Source organism: Salvia miltiorrhiza, chromosome 7 (assembly GCF_028751815.1).
Source record: "Salvia miltiorrhiza cultivar Shanhuang (shh) chromosome 7, IMPLAD_Smil_shh, whole genome shotgun sequence".
NCBI classification, from domain to species: domain Eukaryota; kingdom Viridiplantae; phylum Streptophyta; class Magnoliopsida; order Lamiales; family Lamiaceae; genus Salvia; species Salvia miltiorrhiza.
Genome location: NC_080393.1, coordinates 53,726,633 through 53,749,313, shown reverse-complemented (window position 1 = coordinate 53,749,313; position 22,681 = coordinate 53,726,633). Strand labels below are relative to the sequence as shown.

Below are 22,681 nucleotides of genomic sequence, written 5' to 3'. Positions count from 1 at the left end.
TCTTGTTGGCTGGACATATCGTTTCACCATCGTCGTCATCAATGACCTGCGGTTCCAACAACTTCAGGCATTCAAACAAATCATCGACGGAAACAGGGCATCCAATATTCGGATCTATTCTTTCAGCAGCTATGCATTCATGCTCATGGTCGTCGAATACCATCGGCCGCTGCACATAAATTTAATACACACAATGCAATTTTAGTTGTTACAATAAAAAAATATAAGAAGATAAAACAACTTGAAACATAAAAAGTACTTACAATTTCATGTCCAATAGTGGGTTTGAAATATTGAAGCAACAAATCACGATGATAAAATGTATCTGCTGACCACCTCAAAATCCGTGGGTACAAAGTTTCAGCATCAGGTGGCCTTGAGGTATAGAGCTCACCGAGAAGATGATAGACTTCATAGCAAAACACTTGAATAACAAAAGTCAACCCACATGCATCAAAGGAACAATGTTTTTTTTTTTTTTTTGCAGCTTTGTCATCGACTATCATTTTAGCGTTATGTGAAACCGTTATCAAATACTGATAGCTAACAAGGCCCCAAGGAAAGGCATTGAAGGAATCTAAGTTATCCACAAGATGAATATATTTTACTTCTATTCGTTTATGGGTTTTGTGCCTAACCAACAACATACCATATACAACCACAAGCATAGCGAGCTTTAAACAAAACCCTTATTGACTGTGGTATGATGAGTAAAGGCATCCAGAATGTCCTTCAAATACAAAAGATGTTTTCCACGAAATACAGTAGTATGAATATCAGATTCTGTAGGGGGTGAAGAATATTCAGAAAACTTCAAACAAGTTATTGCATAGTATTCCACTGGACCTAACTCAACCACTTGATTGTTCAGGTTAAAACTAATCCTTCTCCGATCTAAACAATCCGGGATAACATTATCATACATGATGTACATAAGTTGACCCTGAAATTGCATATTCTGTAACCGCCATAAATGACCGAAACAAGATGTTCTAAACAATTCTTTGTTTTCCTCATCTAAACTTTCATCAATTAATTTAACATAATTGACTTGACAGCGCCCAGACACAGCGATACCTACAGAAAAATAAATAATTAATTTTGACAAGCGAATAACCCTAAATACAATATATTAACAGAAATCAAAAACTCCAAAACTAATTACTCTACAAACTCCGTCAGGAGACGAAACAAACAAACTAAAATGTTTCAAATGAAACGAAAAACACAAATAAGAGAAACGTAAACGTAAGAAAAAATTAAAGACGTAGTAAAAATGAAAACTCGGCCCTGCATTCTAGTAGAAATTTTAAAAAAATACATGTGAAAATAAAAACAGAAAAAACATATAAAAAATAGAAAGATAGAGACTGAATTCTACTAATAAACCTTTTGAACCCCTGGCCTTCTTATTCGTCATCCGAGATTTTACCCTTCCCATTATTTGGCTGCAAAAAAAAAAATGAAAATATCAAACATAGAATTACACAAAGAATAAAACTTAAATGCAGAAAACTCACCGATTGCAGATGTCGAACACAACCGAAAGTGCCGCGAATGAACAAAATCGACTGGCAAAATGAACGAAACAACGATTTACAAATTTTATGGGAAGGGGAAAGTGAAGAAAATAAAAAACGAATCGAAGAGGAAGAACAAGAAAGTGAAATGACTAAAGAAAGAGCGGGAAAGAAAAAGTCAAAATAAAATAAATCGTTCGTCTCCCCTTAAAAAACAACTGCTATTATTCCATTAAAAAAATATACTTAATTTTAATTTTTTTTAAGACATAGTACAATTATTGGAATAAAAATATGCACATATTAATTTAACATTCAAAAAATAATCTAAAATAAGGATTTACAGAAAATAAAATTTTAAAATACATATTGAATTTTATTTATAATATGCCGAATTAAAAACAACTGTTAAACATAAATAAAAAAAGTGATTGCCGAAACCTAAAAATGGAATGCCAAATCTCTTTGCCGAACCAATAGGGAAATGCGGAATTACGTATTCCGAGACAAAAAATAATCATGCTTCGCAGGCTGGCCTGCCACTGATTTGAAATATGGCAAATTTCAATGCCAGAGAAAATACATATGACTAATTTCGTAAAAATATATTAATTTCACACAATAGACATACATAGAAAATAAATTTTTTCCATAATTATAAGTTTAAATATATATTTATATTTGACTATATGATTGCCGAAAAGAAATCATCTTTGGCCGTTGCCTATACTATTTGCCAAATCCATGAAATAATGGATAATGATGAATTACGTATACCGAGGAAGAAAAATAGTGCTTGGCATTGGGGTCATTAGTAATAATTACACAGACGGAAGTTAACAGAGTGTATTTTATATAAAATTTAAATTTATGTTAAATACAAAAGGAAGCTTGGACACGTGTCGCGCATCCAACGGTGGAATGTATGAGGGTGCCGGGCACCTTTGTGCGGGGTAGAATTTACCCCCATCTTGATCCACCTAAAACCATCAAATTAAATTCATCGACCATCAACATTCATTCTTCAACTTCTTTGTGACGCCTCCTCCTAATTTACCCAAAAAAACAAAATTATGATCCATCAGCTAAAACCGTATGTACATACTGATAGAGCACATGGAAATCAAGATAAAATAAGCAAAAACATTTGTAATATATTTCAACATGAGTGTGTCATTAAAACATTATGTTTTTCAGCTTGTCTCAAAGAAAATTGAAAGTGAGACACCAAAAAGTGAGAATGATATATACAACTACGTGCTAATTATGTGTGTGATTATTAATTTATAGGCACAAAACATCAACAAATCTCAATATTGTTTTTTGCTAAAAAGATATTGGACAGTGGAAAGTAACTAAAATCCACCAAACACTTGTGCTTTTAGACAAAGGAACCCCACCACAAACCCAAAAATTTATATGGACAAAAGAACAAGTTGAAGTAACCTTTTTGCAGGAATTTCTTCAAGACTATCTCCATCCGATCCTCGATCAAACGTGCACTCCCCACGGCCTATTAAATGATGCGTCTTTCCTTCATCCATCGTATCCAAAGGCTTGGCTTCGTCTTGAGTAGAGGAGGCATTCCGGTGGACGCATGCTTGTGGGACGGCCTTAGCCTTAGCCTTAGTCTTCTTAGTCATCTTAGTCTCTTCAGTAGTGTCGGGTCTGCAAAGAAGAGAGAGCTTTAGTTATTGAATAAATAAAAAATGTGAAGAAACATGTATGTTATTGAAAAGAGTATGAATCAGACCCGTCTATAGGCTTCAGAATCGGATCAACACATGGAAAAACCTGCAAGTGACCTGGATAATCACGAATGTTGAATCTCTTCATCTCCTTCCTACTCCAATCATACATCACTAGATCACACTGCTTACGATGACTCCTCCCTTGAAAAAGGGAAACCCGACCATCTATCAAACACAATGGTTTCACGACGTGATGCAGCTTAGCTTCATACAATTTGGTCCACGACATGTCTTTACAACTTCATTGGGGCAATATTCGGTTAAATATCTGACGACTTTGTAGTCGTCTGATCTAGGATCGTAGCCGATGGCACTGCCATTTTCACGGGCTATATGTGAAGGGTTGTCCAGCTTGAGCAGAGGAAGCAACTTCTCTTGTTTAGTCTTGAGGTTGTAAATAACATATTTGCATAGAAACACAACCAGTCATGGCACCTACTACCAAGAATTAGAGTATTACCTCGGAGAAAAGGAACGTTCCAAATTTCAGACACAGAAAAGTCTCGTAGAGAAAGAAGAGATAAATAGAACTCCTTATCATCACCACCTTCGCGACGAAAACGTTTCACAACAACCCCATCCATTCTACAGTAAAACAAAAAAATAAAGAGAACATCACAATTTAGATAACAATCAGCCTTCCAAAAACGAAAAACGCAAACAATAGTATCTTAGTAATTTGTAAAATTTCACGAACCTCGTATTATATGTTGGTTATCCTTGACATCATCTAATGATACGCAGCGGAATAAACATTCAAGGATTAGATCTAGATTTACAAATGCATCATGTGTAGAGATAGGCACACAACGAAAAGAATGACTTACTCGTTGTGTGGTAAGCGTGCGTCTCGATTCTTGCCGTGAATCCACTACTAAGGTATCCACGTGTATGTCGACTCGATGCAGGAACAATTCCAAGTGCACGATTCAATCTTCGACAGCTAGGAAATCTCCGATTGAAACTATAGTGCTCTCTTAGTGTTTGCAAGCAAAAGCTCCTTCTAGTAAGACCAAGAACTCTTACTTATAGGCCAAAAGAATTGGCTCACCTTGTAAGCCAAAGAGTTGGCTTCTCTTATAAGCCAAAGAGTTGTCTTACTAAGGAAGCCAATCCTACTCCAATTAATAGGTCCAATAGTCCAACTAATTCCCAATTAATTAAGTGTTATTAGAATATATCAAATATATCCTAATCTAGTCCATAATATCTCTTTCAATCTCCCACTTGGACTAGCATTAGATTAAACACCAAGCACTATCCTTGCACCCTTGAGCGAATCAACAATACACATAAAGTGTGACCCTTTAGGCCTCCATTATCGACGATAATCAAATTAAAGTCTACACAAAACTCCTAGACTGCGTTGTGTAGCGAACTCGATATATGAAGAACGTTTACGTGAATTCTATAAACAAACCTTTATATGAAGTTTATGTAACATCCCTTCATTCACGAACCACTCGATTGAGCCTAGGATCTGCCATGTGTCTATCCCAATAGCTCAATCATTTTATCTTATCTTTATTAAATGACCCTTCCGATCATATTCAATTCTTCTAATTGAATATATCTTTGCATTGGCCAATGACTTACGGTCAAATAATATAGAGAATTTAAAGTGTTCTATCGAAATTCAAATCGAGGAATGAATCCTATTCTTGGCTCAACTACCATTTCCATTTGCCTCATGATGTACCCAACACAAGCCGTATCTACCCCTTTGATGGAGTGCAAGCATTGTACTTGGTCAAAGCACACCACTCAACAAACAAAATGAGTATTGACCTCAAGTCAAAGGACTATTACATACTCCATACACTATTAAATCATAGACACTAGAACAAATGATTTAATAGCAGGGTATACCAATATTCTCCAAAATATCCATGTGTCCATCACGAGAATCAAATTACTCGTAGTTGTGAGATCAACTACATTCTCTAAGAATATGATGCAGACCACATGCTAACCTATCACATGTCATCAATATCCCATTCTTGATGACCATTGGTTAGGGCATCTTTAGAATTACACTCAAACCATTAATGTCTCACATCATTAATAGTAGTGATAATTCAAGGGAACAAATAAAAGAATAAAGTCAAACAATAAAACCAAATATTCTAATAAATGCACTAGCCCATGAAATCAAATAACATATATAAATGTGATCATGTAAGGATGTCTCAATTCAAATTGTTTTTAAGACATTCAAACCAAAACTCCCACTAAATTAAAGCCAACTTCCAACATGTCTAACACCCAAGCTCTCAAAATGCTTGTTGTGTTTTGCTATACACAACGGCTTGGTGAAAGGATCGGCTAAGTTATCATCAGTGGGTACTCTTTCTAATTTCACATCGCCTCTTTCAATTATTTCTCTGATCAGATGATATCTTCGGGGAATGTGCTTGTTTCTATTCGTGGGTCTTGGTTCATTTGCTTGCGCAACTGCACCAGTGTTGTCACAATACAACGGTATTGCACAATTGGTACTTGGAATAACACCCAGTTCTTTCACGAATTCTAACAGAGCCACAGCCTCCTTGGCATCTTCAGATGCAGCAATATACTCGGCTTCGGTGGTGGAGTCGGCAGTAGTGCTTTGTTTGGAACTATTCCAACTAACTGCTCCACCATTGAGGATGAAGACATAGCCAGACGGTGACTTATAGTCATCATGGTCTGTTTGGAAGCTAGCATCAGTATACCCCGTAACTGATAACTCTGGCTGTCCACCATAGACTAAGAAGTATTCTTTAGTCCTTCTAAGGTACTTTAGAATAGTCTTGACAGTTCTCCAATGTACCTCACCGGGATTTTGCTGAAATCTGCCTGTCATGCTAAGCGCATATGCCACATCTGGCCTAGTAGATGTCATGGCATACATTATCGATCCTATAGCAGAAGCATATGGGATCCTTTTCATGTATTCAATCTCTTGGTCACTAGAAGGGCAACCCTTCTTAAACAAGATTATACCATGTCCCATAGGAAGAAATCATTTCTTAGAATTTTCCATTGAGAAGCGCTTTAGCAATTTGTCTATGTAGGTGGATTGTGATAATCCCAACAATCTATTAGGTCTATCCCGATAGATCTTTATCCCAAGGATATAGGAAGCATCACCCAGGTCCTTCATCATGAAGGAGCTAGCCAACCAATCTTTCACGGATTGCATCATGGAACGATCACTACCCATAATCATAATGTCATCAACATATATGATAAGGTAGATAATATTCCCATCTTTGCGTTTACTATAAACACATGGATCCTCTTTGCTTCTGACAAAATCAAACGATTTGATAGCTCTGTCAAAGCAAATATTCCAACTCCTAGAAGCTTGCTTAAGTCCATAAATGGACTTCTTTAGCCTACATACTGCATTCGGCCTTTCTTTGGATACAAAACCTTCAGGTTGAGTCATATAGACTTCCTCCTCAAGTTCTCCATTGAGAAACGCGGTTTTGACATCCATTTGCCAAATGTCAAAATTATAGTATGCAGCTATAGCAAGTAAAATCCTAATGGACTTGATCTTTGCGACTGGTGAAAAGGTTTCGTCATAATCAATGCCCTCGCGTTGACTATAACCCTTTGCCACCAACCTAGCCTTGTAGGTTCGTACTATGCCATCTGCATCTCTCTTCTTTTTGAAGATCCATTTGCAGCCTATGGGATATTTCTCATCTGGCAAATCAACTAGTTCCCAGACTAGATTGAAGTACATTGAGTCCATTTCGGAAGTTAAGGCTTCAAACCACTTCTCCGAGTCGGTGTCCGACACCGCTTCGGTATAGGTCTTAGGTTCATCATCATCCGAATCAACTCCATCATCTTGGTTTTCAACCAATAGATTAAGTCTTTCAGGTGCTCGACGATTCCTACGAGGCCTATGGAGTTGTTCTTGCGTTTGTTTGGATTGTATATTCTGAATGTGAGCAGGTTCCTCTGTGTTGAACATTTCAACAGTTTCGGAATTTTCAGGGACATCCTCAAGATTTTCTTGAGGTGGTGGTGACACAACTATTGTATCATCGTGTCTTTGATGCATCTCATTGTCTTGAGGTGTCTCTCTAAGAGATATTCCCCTTCCCAATAGATCATTAAATACTCCCACTGAATTCTTGTCCACACCATTATACAAGTTTTCATCCTCTATGTTATTTTGCGGTTCTTGAATTTCTTCAAGTTCTATCGTATTGTGACCTTGTTCCTTAGAGACAAAGGTGTCTTCAAGAAACGTCACATTCCGGGAAACAATCACCTTGTGATCACCGGGAACGTAGAAATAATATCCAATTGTTTCCTTAGGATATCCCACAAAATAACATTTCTCACTTTTAGATTCCAACTTATCAGTCATCATTTTCTTAACAAAAGCTGGACATCCCCAAGTCCGCATATGGTTAAGACTTGCCTTTTTGCCACACCATAACTCATATGGTGTTTTCTCAACTGATTTAGAAGGAACTATATTCAGAATATAAACAGCGGTCTGTAAGGCATGATCCCAAAAGAATAAAGGGAGACTCGCAAAACTCATCATGGATCGAACCATATCTAATAAAGTTCGATTCCTCCTTTCGGATACCTCATTCATTTGAGGTGTCCCCGGAGGAGTCCAGTCTGACCGAATTCCATGTGATTTTAAGTAATCAAGAAATTCATGGCTTAAGTATTCTCCTCCTCGATCTGATCGAAGAGCCTTTATACTTTTCCCAAGTTGTTTCTCGACTTCTAACTTAAACTCCTTAAATTTCTCAAAGGCCTCATTTTTGTGCTTCATGAGATACACATATCCATACCTCGAAAAATCATCAGTAAAAGTTATGAAGTACGAATATCCACCTCTTGCTTCTGTTGGGAATGGTCCACACACATCTGTGTGAATCAATTCTAGCAAGTCTTTGGCTCGTAACCCCTTCCCAGAAAAAGGTTTCTTAGTCATCTTACCTTTGAGACAGGATTCACAAGCACCATATGACTCAAGGTCAAATGATTTGAGATAGTCTAACTTTCTCAATCTCGCTATCCTATTCTCATTGATATGACCAAGTCTACAATGCCAAAGATAGGTAGTATTATTCGCATTACTCAGCTTAGGTCGTTTGTTTTGTACATTGAGAATACTCCTTTCACATTCAAGATAATATAAACCATTCAAAAGAAAGGCACTTCCATAAAACAATCCATTAAGGGAAAACGAGCATCGACTGTTTCCAAAATGGAAGGAAAAGCCTTCAATGTCCAACATCGGAATGGAAATAATATTCTTAGAAATAGAAGGAACGAAGTAACAATTACTTAAAACAAGTCTATTTCCCGAAGGAAGATCTAATCTATAAGTCCCCACGCGTTCAGCAGCAACTCTTGCTCCATTTCCCACGCGTAGATCGACTTCCCCGGGCATCACTTTCTTGGTTTCACTTAGGCCCTGCACATTATTGCAAATGTGTGAGCCACAAGCTGTATCTAATACCCAAGATTGTGAATTATCAATAGACATGTTTATCTCAATGACAAACATACCCGAGCTCATACCTGATGCACCTTGTGCCTTGTATTTCGGGCAGTCTCTCTTCCAGTGCCCCTTTTCATGACAGAATAGGCACTCATCCTTTGGCAACTTCGGCCTTTTCTGAGCCCCTCCACCTTTAGGCTTCAAACCAGCATCAAATGCCTTCTTCTGCTTTTTCTTCTGCTTGTACTTCCTTTTGGAAGACGTGGCAGTAGAGCTCACCATGAGCATAGATTTGCCTTTAGAGGTGGAAGACTCATAGGTCTTCAACATGTTATGAAGCTCAGGCAGGCTTGCCTTCGTGCCGTTCATATTGAAGTTCACAATGAAGTTTTCAAATGAGGCAGGCAAAGACTGCAGAATCAGATTGACAGAGACAGTAGCGGGTAGCATCGTTCCAACCGATGCCAACCTCTCAATCAACCCGATCATCTTCAGTACATGATCAGAAACCTGACCCCCATCATGAAGCTTACACTTAAAGAGATCTCGGAGTATCTCATACTCCATAGTCTGAGCTTCTGAAGCATACAGACTCTTCAAGTGTTTCAGCATATCATAAGGGAACATGTGTTCATGTTGCCTCTGTAACTCCGTAGTCATAGAAGACAACATCACACATTGTGCCGATGTTGCATCCTCGACATGCTTCTTGTGAGCAGCTTCATCAAATGATGCATACTCAGCAGACTGCTTGTCAGGAATGACAGTGATTGGGTTGTCCAAGACATACTCAATCTTCTCTAGCCTTAAGACCAGACGCAAGCAACGGAGCCAATCCGTGTAGTTTGACCCAGTCAACTTGTTTGTTTCTATCAAACATTTCAATGACAAATTCGACATATTATCTGATCAATAAATAAAGAAAAGCAAATTAAATTAGAAAGAATAAACTATGATCACATTGTATCACTAATCAAACAATGGGCTATCGTATTGATTAGCTCCCACTAATTTTAACATATCTTACGCCCCCAACGTAAAACACGAATTTATAATCCATATAAATCTTAGTGGTCCAAGATCCAAGTCAATATTATGCAGCCTCTGCTTTGCTGATGACTACAATAATATTACTTAGTAGGCCTCTAAGCCAATTGCAACAACAATTTTGCAATTCTTGGTTGATTAATCCAATTAATCTGCGTCCTTAAATCATTCTTGGTCGCTTTGCGTTCCAAAATAATTTAAGCAAGTCAACCCCATCACACGGTGCCAACCTATGAATGAGTCTTGGCCTTGTCGATTTAGAGCATTCTATTTTATGTAAATACTGGTTAGGTACTCAAACAATTATGATGAACGACGCATTTTGTGCTTTACACAAAGACTTATATTTAATGGGGATTTAGTATGTGATACTAATTGCTTATATTTAATATCCAATATTAAATAGCAAAACAATTACTGGGTGCCGCCTACCCAGGCATATAAAATGCGGACCACACATATTGGGCGCCGCCTACTCATACATAGCAAAGCGGACTACATATACTGGGCGCCGCCTACACAAGATAAAAGTGGTCTTTAACTACTATAGTTAAATAATAAGCATAAAATCAAATAGCATGCTTATCACATAAAGACATAAAAACTCTACGAATAAAATCATTAATCAAATTAATATTTTATTCTCTAATTAAATATGGGTTAATCAATTTATATTAATTCTAAATTAATATAAATTTATTTCTATTATTATTAATTCAAAATTAATAACAATAATTTAAATTTAGTAATCCAATTAATAAATTAATTCTGAAATTGGGGTTCAATTATTAATTCAAAATTAATAAAAGATTTTTTTTAATATATATAAACTGTTACTGCCCAATTTGGGCCATTTATTAAAACAGGCCCAGCCCCCTTTAATAAATCATATTTGCAGCCCACAAAAGGTCAACAACAGCAGCCCATTTAATCAAATAAACAGGCCCAGATCGGGCCCAAACACTTAAAGCCCAAAATCCAATTTTCAGCAGCAAGGGTTGGAGAAAAGGATTTGCAGCAGCAGCTGGCGCCTCCTTTCTCGTCAGCCTACCGCCGCCGCGGTCGGAGCAGCGACGCCACCGCTTGATGAGGCGACGCCGACGACGTCGCGCGTCCGGTGGTCTTTACGCCGGCCGCGGCTCGAAGCCGCGTCTAAGGAAAGCGGCGACGTCTCCAAACACCAGCCTGCTTCCTCACCGTTCGTCGACCACTCCGGCAGGAGCTCGAAGCTCCTTGTCGCCGTTCACCGCCCGGAGGCGTGCAAGACCTCCACCATCAGTCACCCTCCATTTCCGGACTCCAAGCCCGCGTTATGGACGCGTTGCAGAGGGACAGCGGCGTCTCTGAATCGAGGCGCGACGCAGACGGCGGCGAGTGGTCGGGCGCGGCGCACCGACGAGCCCCGACGCACCTGCGCCGCCTCGTCAATCACCCACGCCCTCTGCATCGGCGGTGGTCGATGGCAGCAGCAGTGATCCAGCAAAGAAGGTTCGAATATAGCCCGACAATATTCACCCAATTTCAAAAAATGGTTTCGAAATTCATTAATCCCAATTCCAAAACTTTCGATTTCAGATTCATTTTAGAAACCATTTCTAAAATCAAATATTCTCAACCCATAAACACTTAGAACATAATAGCAGTTGTAAATCGAGCCCCGGGCTCTGATACCACTGTTGGTTATCCTTGACATCATCTAATGATACGCAGCGGAATAAACATTCAAGGATTAGATCTAGATTTACAAATGCATCATGTGTAGAGATAGGCACACAACGAAAAGAATGACTTACTCGTTGTGTGGTAAGCATGCGTCTCGATTCTTGCCGTGAATCCACTACTAAGGTATCCACGTGTATGTCAACTCGATGCAGGAACAATTCCAAGTGCACGATTCAATCTTCGACAGCTAGGAAATCTCCGATTGAAACTATAGTGCTCTCTTAGTGTTTGCAAGCAAAAACTCATTCTAGTAAGACCAAGAACTCTTACTTATAGGCCAAAAGAATTGGCTTACCTTGTAAGCCAAAGAGTAGGCTTCTCTTATAAGCCAAAGAGTTGTCTTACTAAGGAAGCCAATCCTACTCCAATTAATAGGTCCAATAGTCCAACTAATTCCCAATTAATTAAGTGTTATTAGAATATATCAAATATATCCTAATCTAGTCCATAATATCTTTCATTATACTCTCCCATCATCAAATTTCTGGGCAATCGCTGGGACTCGAACCCTAAAATTAAACACTCTGGCTCACGCATGGTAACAAGGATGGGCTAGGCTTATATAGATAACAAGGATGGGCTAGGCATATATAGATTAAACCCCAAGTATTTTATTTTTTGGGCCCAATAGTCCTTTCTTTATACTAGTAGACATTATTTTTATAACAATAAATATTATTTAAAGTATCTTTATATTCAAAATTTAATCATATTAATAATGTTCTATAAATGTTAAAATAGAACTATTTCACCCAAATTTAATATGATTTCAAGTCGTGAGACTATTTGGGCAACATTGCCCTATTTCACCCTATTATTAGTGTGCAACTTTGCTTAAATTCCATAATCAATGGATTATTCATATTGGAGGATCTGGGTTTTAAAAAAAAGGTATTCTCGAATCATTAAAAATTTGCAAGAATATAGGCCCTCTAAAAGAAAGGAACATTTATTTGCAACAATATACCATTGTATTGTATAGTATAGAAGATTTTTTAGAGAATTTGGACTTGAGAGCTTCAAATCATGATCTAGTTAGGTCAACTCTTATGCAGAAGATAGATGTCTACTAGAGTATATTTTTCCTCAGTCCCAATAAGTCGCGCGTTTTCATTTTTTTCTCTCGTAATGTAATTCCTATACTTAAAATTAAAATATAGTTTTGGGCAAATTTTAGTACATGTATGATAATATATACTCACATATAACATTTTTAAAGGTAGAGACTATATATATACATTCTATTTATTTATTACTTCAATTATTTTTATATCAGGAAAATTAATCTTTAATAAATAATTAAATCAATTTCTATATATTTTATGAGGTGGTTTTGCGTACAACCGGGTGTACCGTACAACTGGATTGCATCCGCATCCATTATAATGTCATTTACACGATTTGGGTCAGGGTGCGGGTCCGGGATTGAGTGCAGGTGCAATCCGGTTGTACGATACACCCGATTGTACCCAAATTTTTGTGATATTTTATTTAGGTGAATTATTGACAGAGTCGAATGAAAGAACTTGAAAAAAGATGATAATCTTGATGCAAATTCTTGAAGACGCACAAGTGCAAGAACAGAAGCTTTAAAATATTAAAGTATATATTTACTCTTATGTACAAGCTTGATACAATTAAGGGGCGTGGGCCATTTAGAATTAACTAGTGTATAACCCGTCGAAATTTCACGGGATTTTAAATTATAATTTAAATTATTTATATTATTTTTGTATAATATAATTAATTTAGTTTGATGTAATAGAATTTACATTATACTAATCTTAATTATATTCGTCAATTAAATGTTAACTTTTTGTTAAAATAGTAAAAATACACGTTTATATAAATTTTGTACATTTTTAATATATTGATGAATAAGAATTAATTTAAGATCTCATTTTTCATCTAAGCATCATCCCATCTCATGATCATTAAGAACTCGAAAGACGATATCTGACTTTTGAGCATTATCTCGTCTAGACCCTAAAATACTATGTTTGACTTAATGCGTCAATCGTTTGAACATCACTATCTGATGCTTTAAATATCATAATTCACTTCTAAACATCATTTTCATTATGAGCTTGAAGACAGGGCTGAATTACGAGATTATAACTAACTTATAAACATCATCTTGTATAAAGCTTAAAAAATCACCATTTGTGCATCATCTTATTTAGAGCTTAAAATATCATAACTGAGTTACAAGCATCATTTCGTTTGGAGGTTGAAAGAATAAAACGGATTTGTGAGAATCATCTTGTTTGAAGTTTGAAAGACTATAACTAAGTTCTGAGAATCATCTCGTCTAAGGCTTTTTGAGAAATGGTTGTTGATGTTTGAGAAGATAATATTGTTCTAAACCAAACACTCTTTGTGCTGCTGCTACAACCAAACACTCTTTCGTCTCCAACGACACTACAATTCACCCAGTTTTCATATTGCAATCTGCAGTTTAATCTAAGATGGCAGCTTATGCAGCTTTGGCTTCTCTCTTGAACACAATTGAGCAGATGATGACCCATCCTACTCTTTCCACTTCTTTCCACAACATTCAGATCCAATCTCTTCAGGAAAAGGCTACTTTATTGCTCGATTTCATAGAGATCTTTAATTGTGGTGGAGTTAGCGAAGAAGCACAGCATCTCGAAAGCCTAATCGCATCTGCAGCTCATACAGCTGAGGACATGATTGAATCACACATCGTCAATCAACTCCTTCCTCTTTCTGCTGATGATCGCGAAGCAACTTTGAGTTTCTCGTTGTATCTACAGAAAAAAACGGCAATTGAAGAGAAAAATGCGCCTGCAGTTGGAGATGTGGATCAATTTCATGGTGGATCCAACCAAGCAATTGAAGAGCCAGCACCTTATGTGGCTGGAGATGGATGCTTGGACTATCTGCGACAGATAATTGAAGACATGGATGCTCTCATCCAAAAGGCCAATGACTTGAAAGAGAAACAGAGATTGAGAGAGGTCCAACCCACTCATTCAACATCTCTTACTCAGACCAGAGAAGAAAGTGGTATGGTGGGATTTCATGATGAGTTGATTCGGCTTCTTGACGAGCTCACCGGTCAACGATCCAATCTGCATATCATCTCAATCGTGGGTATGGGTGGCATGGGTAAGACTACTCTTGCCAAAAATATTTATGCTAATCAACTCATTATTGAACACTTTGATATTCGTGCTTGGGCTACCGTATCTCAAAAATACACTGCTAAACAAATTCTTCAACAACTTGTTTTTGGCCAAGGAAAATCCTCCGATAAAAATGTAGATGAATTAGGAGAACAATTGCATAAAACTTTATTTGGTAGAAGATATTTGATCATATTAGATGACATATGGAGTGTTGAAGCTTGGAATAAAGTGAGGCGTTTCTTTCCCGATAACGGAAATGGAAGCCGGATTGTTCTAACTACTAGGTTGTCAGATGTGGCTAACGATTGTGGCTATTCTTGCTTTCGGAAGAATCTTCTAGATGAGAATGAAAGTTGGGAATTATTCTGTAAGAAGGCATTCCAAAATGAAGATTGCCCTACTGAACTTGAGGAAGTTGGAAAGGAGATTGTTAGATTATGCAAAGGACTAGCATTGTCCATTGTTGTGATTGGTGGAAGACTTTTAAAGTCTCCTAGGACCCTAAGATACTGGGAGAATGTTGTTAAAGAAATAGAATCAAGTCCCAACTCAAAAGAGAAAGAAGAAAACTTAGATGTATTGATATCAAGTTATAACCACTTGCCTCCTCATCTAAAGCCTTGCTTTCTTCATATTGGAGTTCTTAAAAGTACTAGCAGTGAGAACGTGCGATGCACGTTTAACACATGCGATATTATACAGTGAAAATAAATATATAGGTATTATTATATAGTTTTGAATATTTTTATTAATTAATTGTATTTATTAAATTGACTTTAATTAAAATTTTAAAAAGGAATCAATGAAACTATTAATGAATAAATTTAAAATATATGCCTAAATAAAAATGCAAAAATATCTATGAAAAACATCCTAAATTGGAAAGACGAATTTTAAATCTTTTATTGTTTGTAAGAGCAGAAATACTTCAATGTATATTTTTATTTTTTTCACACACTTAAATCGAAAAGTTTAAACTACAATTTATCAAATTAGTAAAATTAATAATAAACATTATAATTAATAGAGATACATTGTTCTTCATTGGAGATAATATCGCCCGCAGTTATGATTTTTGCTAATAAAGTAGAAGTAGAAACAAAATTTGTATTACGAACTGAAGACTGTGGGATCAATCTTTTTAATGTTTTGATGCCAACCTGTTTCGTTCATTGGAAAAAGAAGTGGATATTGCAATGGATTGTAACATTCGTAATAATGTTTTATTCTATGCTTGTCATCGGAATGAGCATGAACTACAATATCCCGCTTCAATAAAATATTTTTTTTATTATTTCCCTCAACGTTAACCCATATAGCTGCAACTTAATTTGCATGTGGAGAATTATATATTCGTTGATCTAAGTTGACATATTTAGAAATATGAACCTGAACATCGTCCATTGAAGGATAATCTTTCAATCTTCGAAAGAATTTTGCATACAAGTTGACCTCTAAAATTTTCATGAGCATATTTACAAGTGCTTCTGGCAAAATTTGATTTTGCATTATACTCCCTCCGTCCACGAAAGAACTTCATATCTTTCCTTTTTGGGACGTCCACAAAAGAACTTTTTACCTATTTTTGGACTATATTCCACCACTTATTCCTCTTACTTTTCACTTTTCACAACTCCCAATATTAATTATAACACATTTTCACCACTCTCAATACACTCAACTACCTTTTATCCACTCTCAATACACACAACAATATTTTTTTCTTAAAACCCGTGTTACTCCCTCCTAGGAAGTTCTTTCATTGATGGAGGGAGTATATGTTAATTTTGTTCTCAATTTCACTTCGTGCGTCATAAAAGTATAGATGAAAAAACGCTGGAAATGTATATTGTGGAATCAATCCACGAAGATCATGATAACCCATTAATTCCTTGTGCTAAAAAAGAATAAACTCTCCGTCTTGCACATGCGAGTTCTTTATCCAATTTAACACCGAACAAAGTAAATGAGAATATACTATTATAAACATGAACATTCCTTCTGAAACTACTGTAAACAATTCATCAAACTCCAGAGAAACTTCATAAAATGCAAGTTTAATGACTAATAAATTTTCTAAAAAAATTGTTGTAAGAGATAATAGAATTAAATAGACCAAATTGTTAATTGAAAAATTAAATATATTTATATATTAAATTTACTCAATTCAAATATTATGTATTCTTGAAAGTTTTTTTTTTCAATATTTTAACGGATAAACCAATTACATATTCCCTCAAAATTTGAAAGTTGCAATATGTGGGATCCATTGGAATTTTAAACGTATTTTTCAAAATTTACATATTTCAATGAGTGTACACATGTCTTATTGGAATTTCAGAGTTTTTTCCTTTGAAGAAAAAAATATATTGCCAATGAAGAAATGGTGAGCTTGTGATCACTATGCAAAATTTAGCCAAAACACATTATCGACAGTGACATAAAATGGTCCACAAACTAATAAAAAACGAAGAACACGTACCTGAATATTATATTTATACTCCTATACAGCTATCTAGATTGCATAGGTGCGGGGGGCGGGTGCGGGAGCGATACGATTCTAGTGCGGGGATACGGATTTTTCAAAAATGGTAGGGTGCGATTCGTGAAGGATACGTCCGTGTTATATATATATATATATATATATATATAGGGTTGGGTTAAAATAAAAACCACCCTTAAGATAAGGATGTAGAACTAATCTACACCCTTAATCAATTGTAATTTAACGGCTACGATTAATTCCTTTAAATATGTGATTGATTAATAAATAAAACAATAATAAATGGGAAAGGGTAAAAAAGTGAACACGCAAAAGATAGTGCCGAGAATTTAGTTGGACTTTAAACAAATGGGTCTTCACTCTTCTCTCTGACTTCTCTCTCTCTCTCTTTCCCTCTGTCGCTGTGTCGCACACCCACACACACGAGGGCTGGCTTCTCTCTCACAGTCACAGCTGCTCTCTCTTCTCTCTGACCTCTCTCACTCTCTCTTTCCCTCTGTCGCACAACCACACACACGAGGACATAGCCAGCCCGCGCCACCTCCCTCGTTCTTCTTCCCCGGCGGAATCAAGGTGAGGAAACCACCGGATTCGCGAGATCGCCGCCCCTACCGCCGCCGCCCTCTGAAATCCGACCACCGCAGCGGCATATTGAAGCCAACCACCGGAAATCACCGGATTCGCGAGGTTGGCGCACCCGATTCGCGAATCCAATTTTTTATTTTTTGATTTTTGGGGGGATTCGCCAGGTGGCGAATCCCGTGCGAATCCCACGCGAATCGCGCCCGCACCCGCCCCCCGCGCGAATCGGATACTGCACGGGGTTGATTTCCGGCGAATCCGTGCATCCTTGACAGCTATACTAATTAAACCAAAACGCTAATTAAGTTTTCTCACCAAACCAATCATATAGTTCCTCATCATCTCCAAAAACACCATATCAGAATACCATGGATTCCGAAACTACCCCTACCAGAAGCAATGATCAATAGACGGAAGTAATAGATGTGGAACTTAATCAATTTCTAAACTTGTTCCCAACAGAATCAAAACTAACCTCAAACAGGCCTTCGAAGAGGGAAGGCGGCTACCGGAGAAAGACTAAGAGTGACGGTGAAGCACGGCGGACCGGAGGCTCAAAGTAGCGGCAAAGCACGAAAGAGAGCAAGGTAGACTGGAGGCTCAGAGGGCGGAAAAGCACGGCGCTGGTGTAGACCAGGCTAGAGAATGCTGATCGGAGCGCAGTAGTGAAAGAGAAGAACAACGAAATCCAACCAGATCACTGCTGAAGACACTCACCGTGGTTGAAATTAATGTGAAAGCAATATATAATTAAAGGCGAAGGTTGGAACATTAGAAAGACTAATATATAAGAATATGATGATTAATCTCCTTCTCTGCTCCCCAATTCGTCTGACAACACAAAACAAAACAAATTGAAACATGAAAGTTTAAAGAAAAAAACTTAAAAACGATCCCTGACCTTTGCAATTGTCTTCCTCAAACTGACAAAGGCCACTCAATATTGCTACTCTCTAGAAAATTGTAACCCAAAATCGTGAAATGTGCTCCTGCCCCTCACATGAATTTTCACCTCTCAACTTTTTATGTTTCCGCCACCAGGATGCTTTCCATCCTCAAGATAATAACATAATCATGATTCAGATATCTCGAGTACATGGTAGAAGGGGAATAGAATTCTAATGCAATAAGTATTCTTTATAGATTTTGGTGGCAAATAAATGTATATCAAAATATATAAAATAAAATATGTAGAGGAGTAAAATAGGCAATCCACAAATTGTCTCATATAATGCTTATGCTCTTTTTCTATTAGTATAGATAGATATAGATAATAATAATAATAAAAATAATAACAACAACAACAACAACAATAATAATAATAATAATAATAAATGATATTACATCATTACCCTTAAAATAAATTAAAAAATAGGGACATAATAGGCAAATCAAATTTTGTAAAACAATGCTCTTTTATAATAGGTATAGATTAATTATGCAAACCAACATATCTCGAGAATCATCCAACTTTGGGTTGCTGAGGGATTTTTGAAATCAGTTGGAGGTCGAGTTTTAGAAGAGATTGCAGAGGATTACTTGAAGGATCTTATTAATAGAAATCTGATATTGGTTGGCAGACGAAGTAGAAATGGGAAGATGAAATGTTGTGATATGCATGATCTTTTAAGAGACCTGTGCTTAAAAGTATCCGAGCAACAAGGGTTTTTTCATGTGACTCGAGGCCCTTTACAAGGTATTGTACGTCGCCTCACATATTATGATGCTTTCTTGGGGAGGGAAAATGTCACATCCTTACTTGCACGCTCTATCATGGAATTTGAATTTGACGTGGAGAAGTCTTTTGAACATAGATTGTTGAGAATTTTAGATGAAAACAATAAAAGGTCAGTTGAAGAATCATTAAATGGGTGTGTTAACTTGCGCTACCTTGCTTTGGGGAAATTTTATCAGAGGCAGGTGCGTGTGTTGGAGCTTCCTAGTTCACTATCCTCGAAATGGAATCTGCATGCTTTAATCGTTCAGCAGCTTCCATTGATAGTTGTTGCACCAATTGATATTTGGAAGATGCGACAGCTTAGGCATATCGAGTGTGGTCGAATTTATTATCCTCATCCCGACAGACAAGATGAGTTGTTAATCTTGGAAAATTTTCAGAGGCTTGGGAATGCAGTGAATTTCAAGTTGAGTGAGGATGTGTGCAAGATCATTCCCGACATCAAGAAATTGCTTCTAGAATATGATCGTGACATGCAAGGATACGATGATAGTTTGATTGAGTGTTTGTGCAATCTTGATCAATTGCATAAACTTGAATCACTCAAACAGTCAAACTGATAACCACGGTTAGGTGGTTGTCCTTGGAAGCGATACTCACGTTTCCCACATCGCTAAACAAGTTGTCCTTGAGATGGTGCCAACTTCCTTGGGAAGATCTGACAATGATTGGAGTGTTGCCTCTTTTGGAAGTTCTCATCCTAGGAACTCTCTCCGTCACCAAGGGAAGCCAGTGGAGTCCTGTTAATGGCCAATTTCAACGCCTCAAGTTCTTGAAAATTGTTGACTGTACGCTGACATGTTGGAATGCAGATAGTTGTCATTTCCCAATTCTGGAGAAGCTTCATCTTAGTTGGCTATGTGACTTGGAAGAGATCCCTTGGGGTATCGGTGAGATACCAACGCTCAAACTTATTCACGTGCATCGCTGCAGTAACTCTGCCGCGATTTCAGCTATCAAAATAAAAGACGACCAGCTCGAGTATCACGACAACGATGAACTTCAAATCCAAGTGGATGTCTTATATAATGAGCGTAAGAGATTCAGGGCAGAGGTGGAAACAGAGGGCCTCACATTCAATAATGTTCAACTTAATATAACTCCTTTTTAGGCTTTTCGTTTTCACTTTCAATTGTAATACATATTTCCAACGCATGCTTCTTCATTTTTGTTGATAGTGATGATGACGAGAAAGCACTTTATATATCTCTGCCTAGTTCAGTTTCGTGTATCCGTGATTGTTCCTTCCTGCAGCATATACAACATGAATGCCTTTGATCAAAGTTATATATGGTGTTCACTGATTGCTGCTTATGCTGAACTTGACTGTCATAATTAATATATTTGCATCAATGATCTGTTCGTTGTTGGAAAAATGTTTTTAATTGTGTTGAAATTACAAGAAAATTGAAACCAGAAACAGTAGCCGAGTCGAGGAGGATCCTTTATCCGCAAAATGAGATACGCTCCGGTAGTGCTCTCAGTTTGGCGCGTTGTCTTCAAAGATGAAACAGTTTCGTCTCATGGGTAGCAGCACCGCAAACCAACGAGCTTCGGCGAAGTGGAACAACGCGAGGACAGAGTTCTGACTATATGAAATGCAGAGTGCAGAGGAAGCGTGTATGCAGAATTTCTAAGGTAATGATGCATGGAGTGACTGTCCTATTTATAGGCACAGTCCACCCATGGGGGAGCCTGCAGCCTTAATTCTAATTGATGGAATTAAAATATTGTCTGGGGAGTTACAGGTGCAACAACAAGTTGTTTGAATCCAACCATGTAACTTCCTCCCGTTCCATTATGACGGTTGTGGAAGCTTCTTATTGGGAGACCAACGGGTCCTCCCGTCGGGTTGAGTCCCTGTGTACACGTATAGGCCCAAACGGATTGGGCCTCGTTCTTTGGGCCGAGAAATCGGTGGTCCAAAAAAAAGGTTTGTTGGGAGCTAAGGATAGGTCCAAATAGCCACCCAAAAACCAATTACTAAGATTCAAGTCCACGGCCGAGGCCGGGGCCGAGTGCCTGGAGCTGGAGCCGAAGCCGGGCGGGTGGCGACAGCGCGTGTGTGGGCTTTGTAACCCGTCACGTGTGCACACAGTTTTATTACATGTACTGATGTAATAACTTTTATACTTTAATAATTATTATCTTTTTAATGCTTATTGTTTTCCCACAACTCCACATTTCAAGTATCCAACTTTAATTAATTATTTCTCACGGTTTTTGAGTAAATAAATATACTACGACCATTTACTCGAAACGTAGATCGATCATGTGCCATTTAATTCTCCTAAATAAAATATTTTCAGTACTAAAAAATTAGTCAAATATTGGTCAACTTAAAACCAATTTTCTACAATTTTAGTCCAAATGTACTCATTCAGGTAGGCTATTATTTTGATATATGATGGCCTTTTGTATTCAGATAAGTTTTGATTTAGGGTGTGTTTATTTTGATAGAAAATGAGAGAAAAAATATATTTTCACTCATTTTTCCACCATTTTCACATGTTTACTATGATGGGAAATTTTCTCCAGGCAATGCGGAATATTTTCTCGGGCAACACCTTGTCACTTATTTTCTTTCCAATGTTGGATAATATTATCCTAGAATTTCTTTCTAATGTTGGATAATATTATCCTAGGATAGGATTGTGAAAATATTTTTCAATATTTTCTCATCTTTTTATCTAATAAATATCGTATGGGTAAAGGAAAAAAATATAATATTTTCTCATCTTTTCTTATCCATCTTTTTCCAAAGGGTGCGTTTACTTTGATGGTTAAATTTATCATGAGAAAATGAGGGATAATAAAATTTATGCTTTTAAATGTTTTCTTTCTTTTTCCATATTTTACAAAAAGAGAAGCTCATCATTTTTTCTTCCTTATTTTCGCTTTAAGGATGAATAATATTATCCCTCCATATTTTCTGAGATAATATTATGATTTGGATTTTTAAATAAAATATAGTCCCCCAAGTTGTGAATTACATGTGATTTATATGCTTCCGGATTAAACAATTCATCTTCATTGCATAATTTTTGAAGTGGCAGAGTCAATGAGTATCATACTAGTATTTATATTCTATCTAAAAGAAATCTATCTTCCCAATTAGAAATTGCCACGTGGATAGAGAAATGGTTGTTGATGTATTTCAAAAGATAATATTGCTCTCAACCAAACACTCTTTAAT

General features: G+C 37.0%; 4 protein-coding genes across 4 annotated transcripts in view; 2 read left to right on the top strand and 2 right to left on the bottom strand.

Moving 5' to 3' along the window:
• Nucleotides 1-22,681, top strand: part of LOC130994894 (uncharacterized) — a 1,167,164-nt gene that overhangs the window by 868,296 nt on the left and 276,187 nt on the right. The window lies entirely within an intron of this gene.
• On the bottom strand, nt 2,272-3,867 carry LOC130994958 (uncharacterized). Its single transcript, XM_057920171.1, has 4 exons — nt 3,732-3,867; nt 3,274-3,622; nt 2,967-3,188; nt 2,272-2,568 (listed from the first exon to the last, which is right to left on the bottom strand). The coding sequence occupies exons 2-4, from the start codon at nt 3,498-3,500 to the stop codon at nt 2,538-2,540; spliced, it is 480 nt and encodes a 159-aa protein (XP_057776154.1). The 5' UTR covers nt 3,501-3,622; nt 3,732-3,867; the 3' UTR covers nt 2,272-2,537.
• Nucleotides 5,508-6,266, bottom strand: LOC130994405 (secreted RxLR effector protein 161-like). Its single transcript, XM_057919448.1, has one exon. It carries the CDS (start codon nt 6,264-6,266, stop codon nt 5,508-5,510), a length of 759 nt encoding a protein of 252 aa, XP_057775431.1.
• LOC130994404 (putative late blight resistance protein homolog R1A-4) lies at nt 13,898-15,367 on the top strand. The gene has a single exon (XM_057919447.1). It carries the CDS (start codon nt 13,979-13,981, stop codon nt 15,365-15,367), a length of 1,389 nt encoding a protein of 462 aa, XP_057775430.1. The 5' UTR covers nt 13,898-13,978.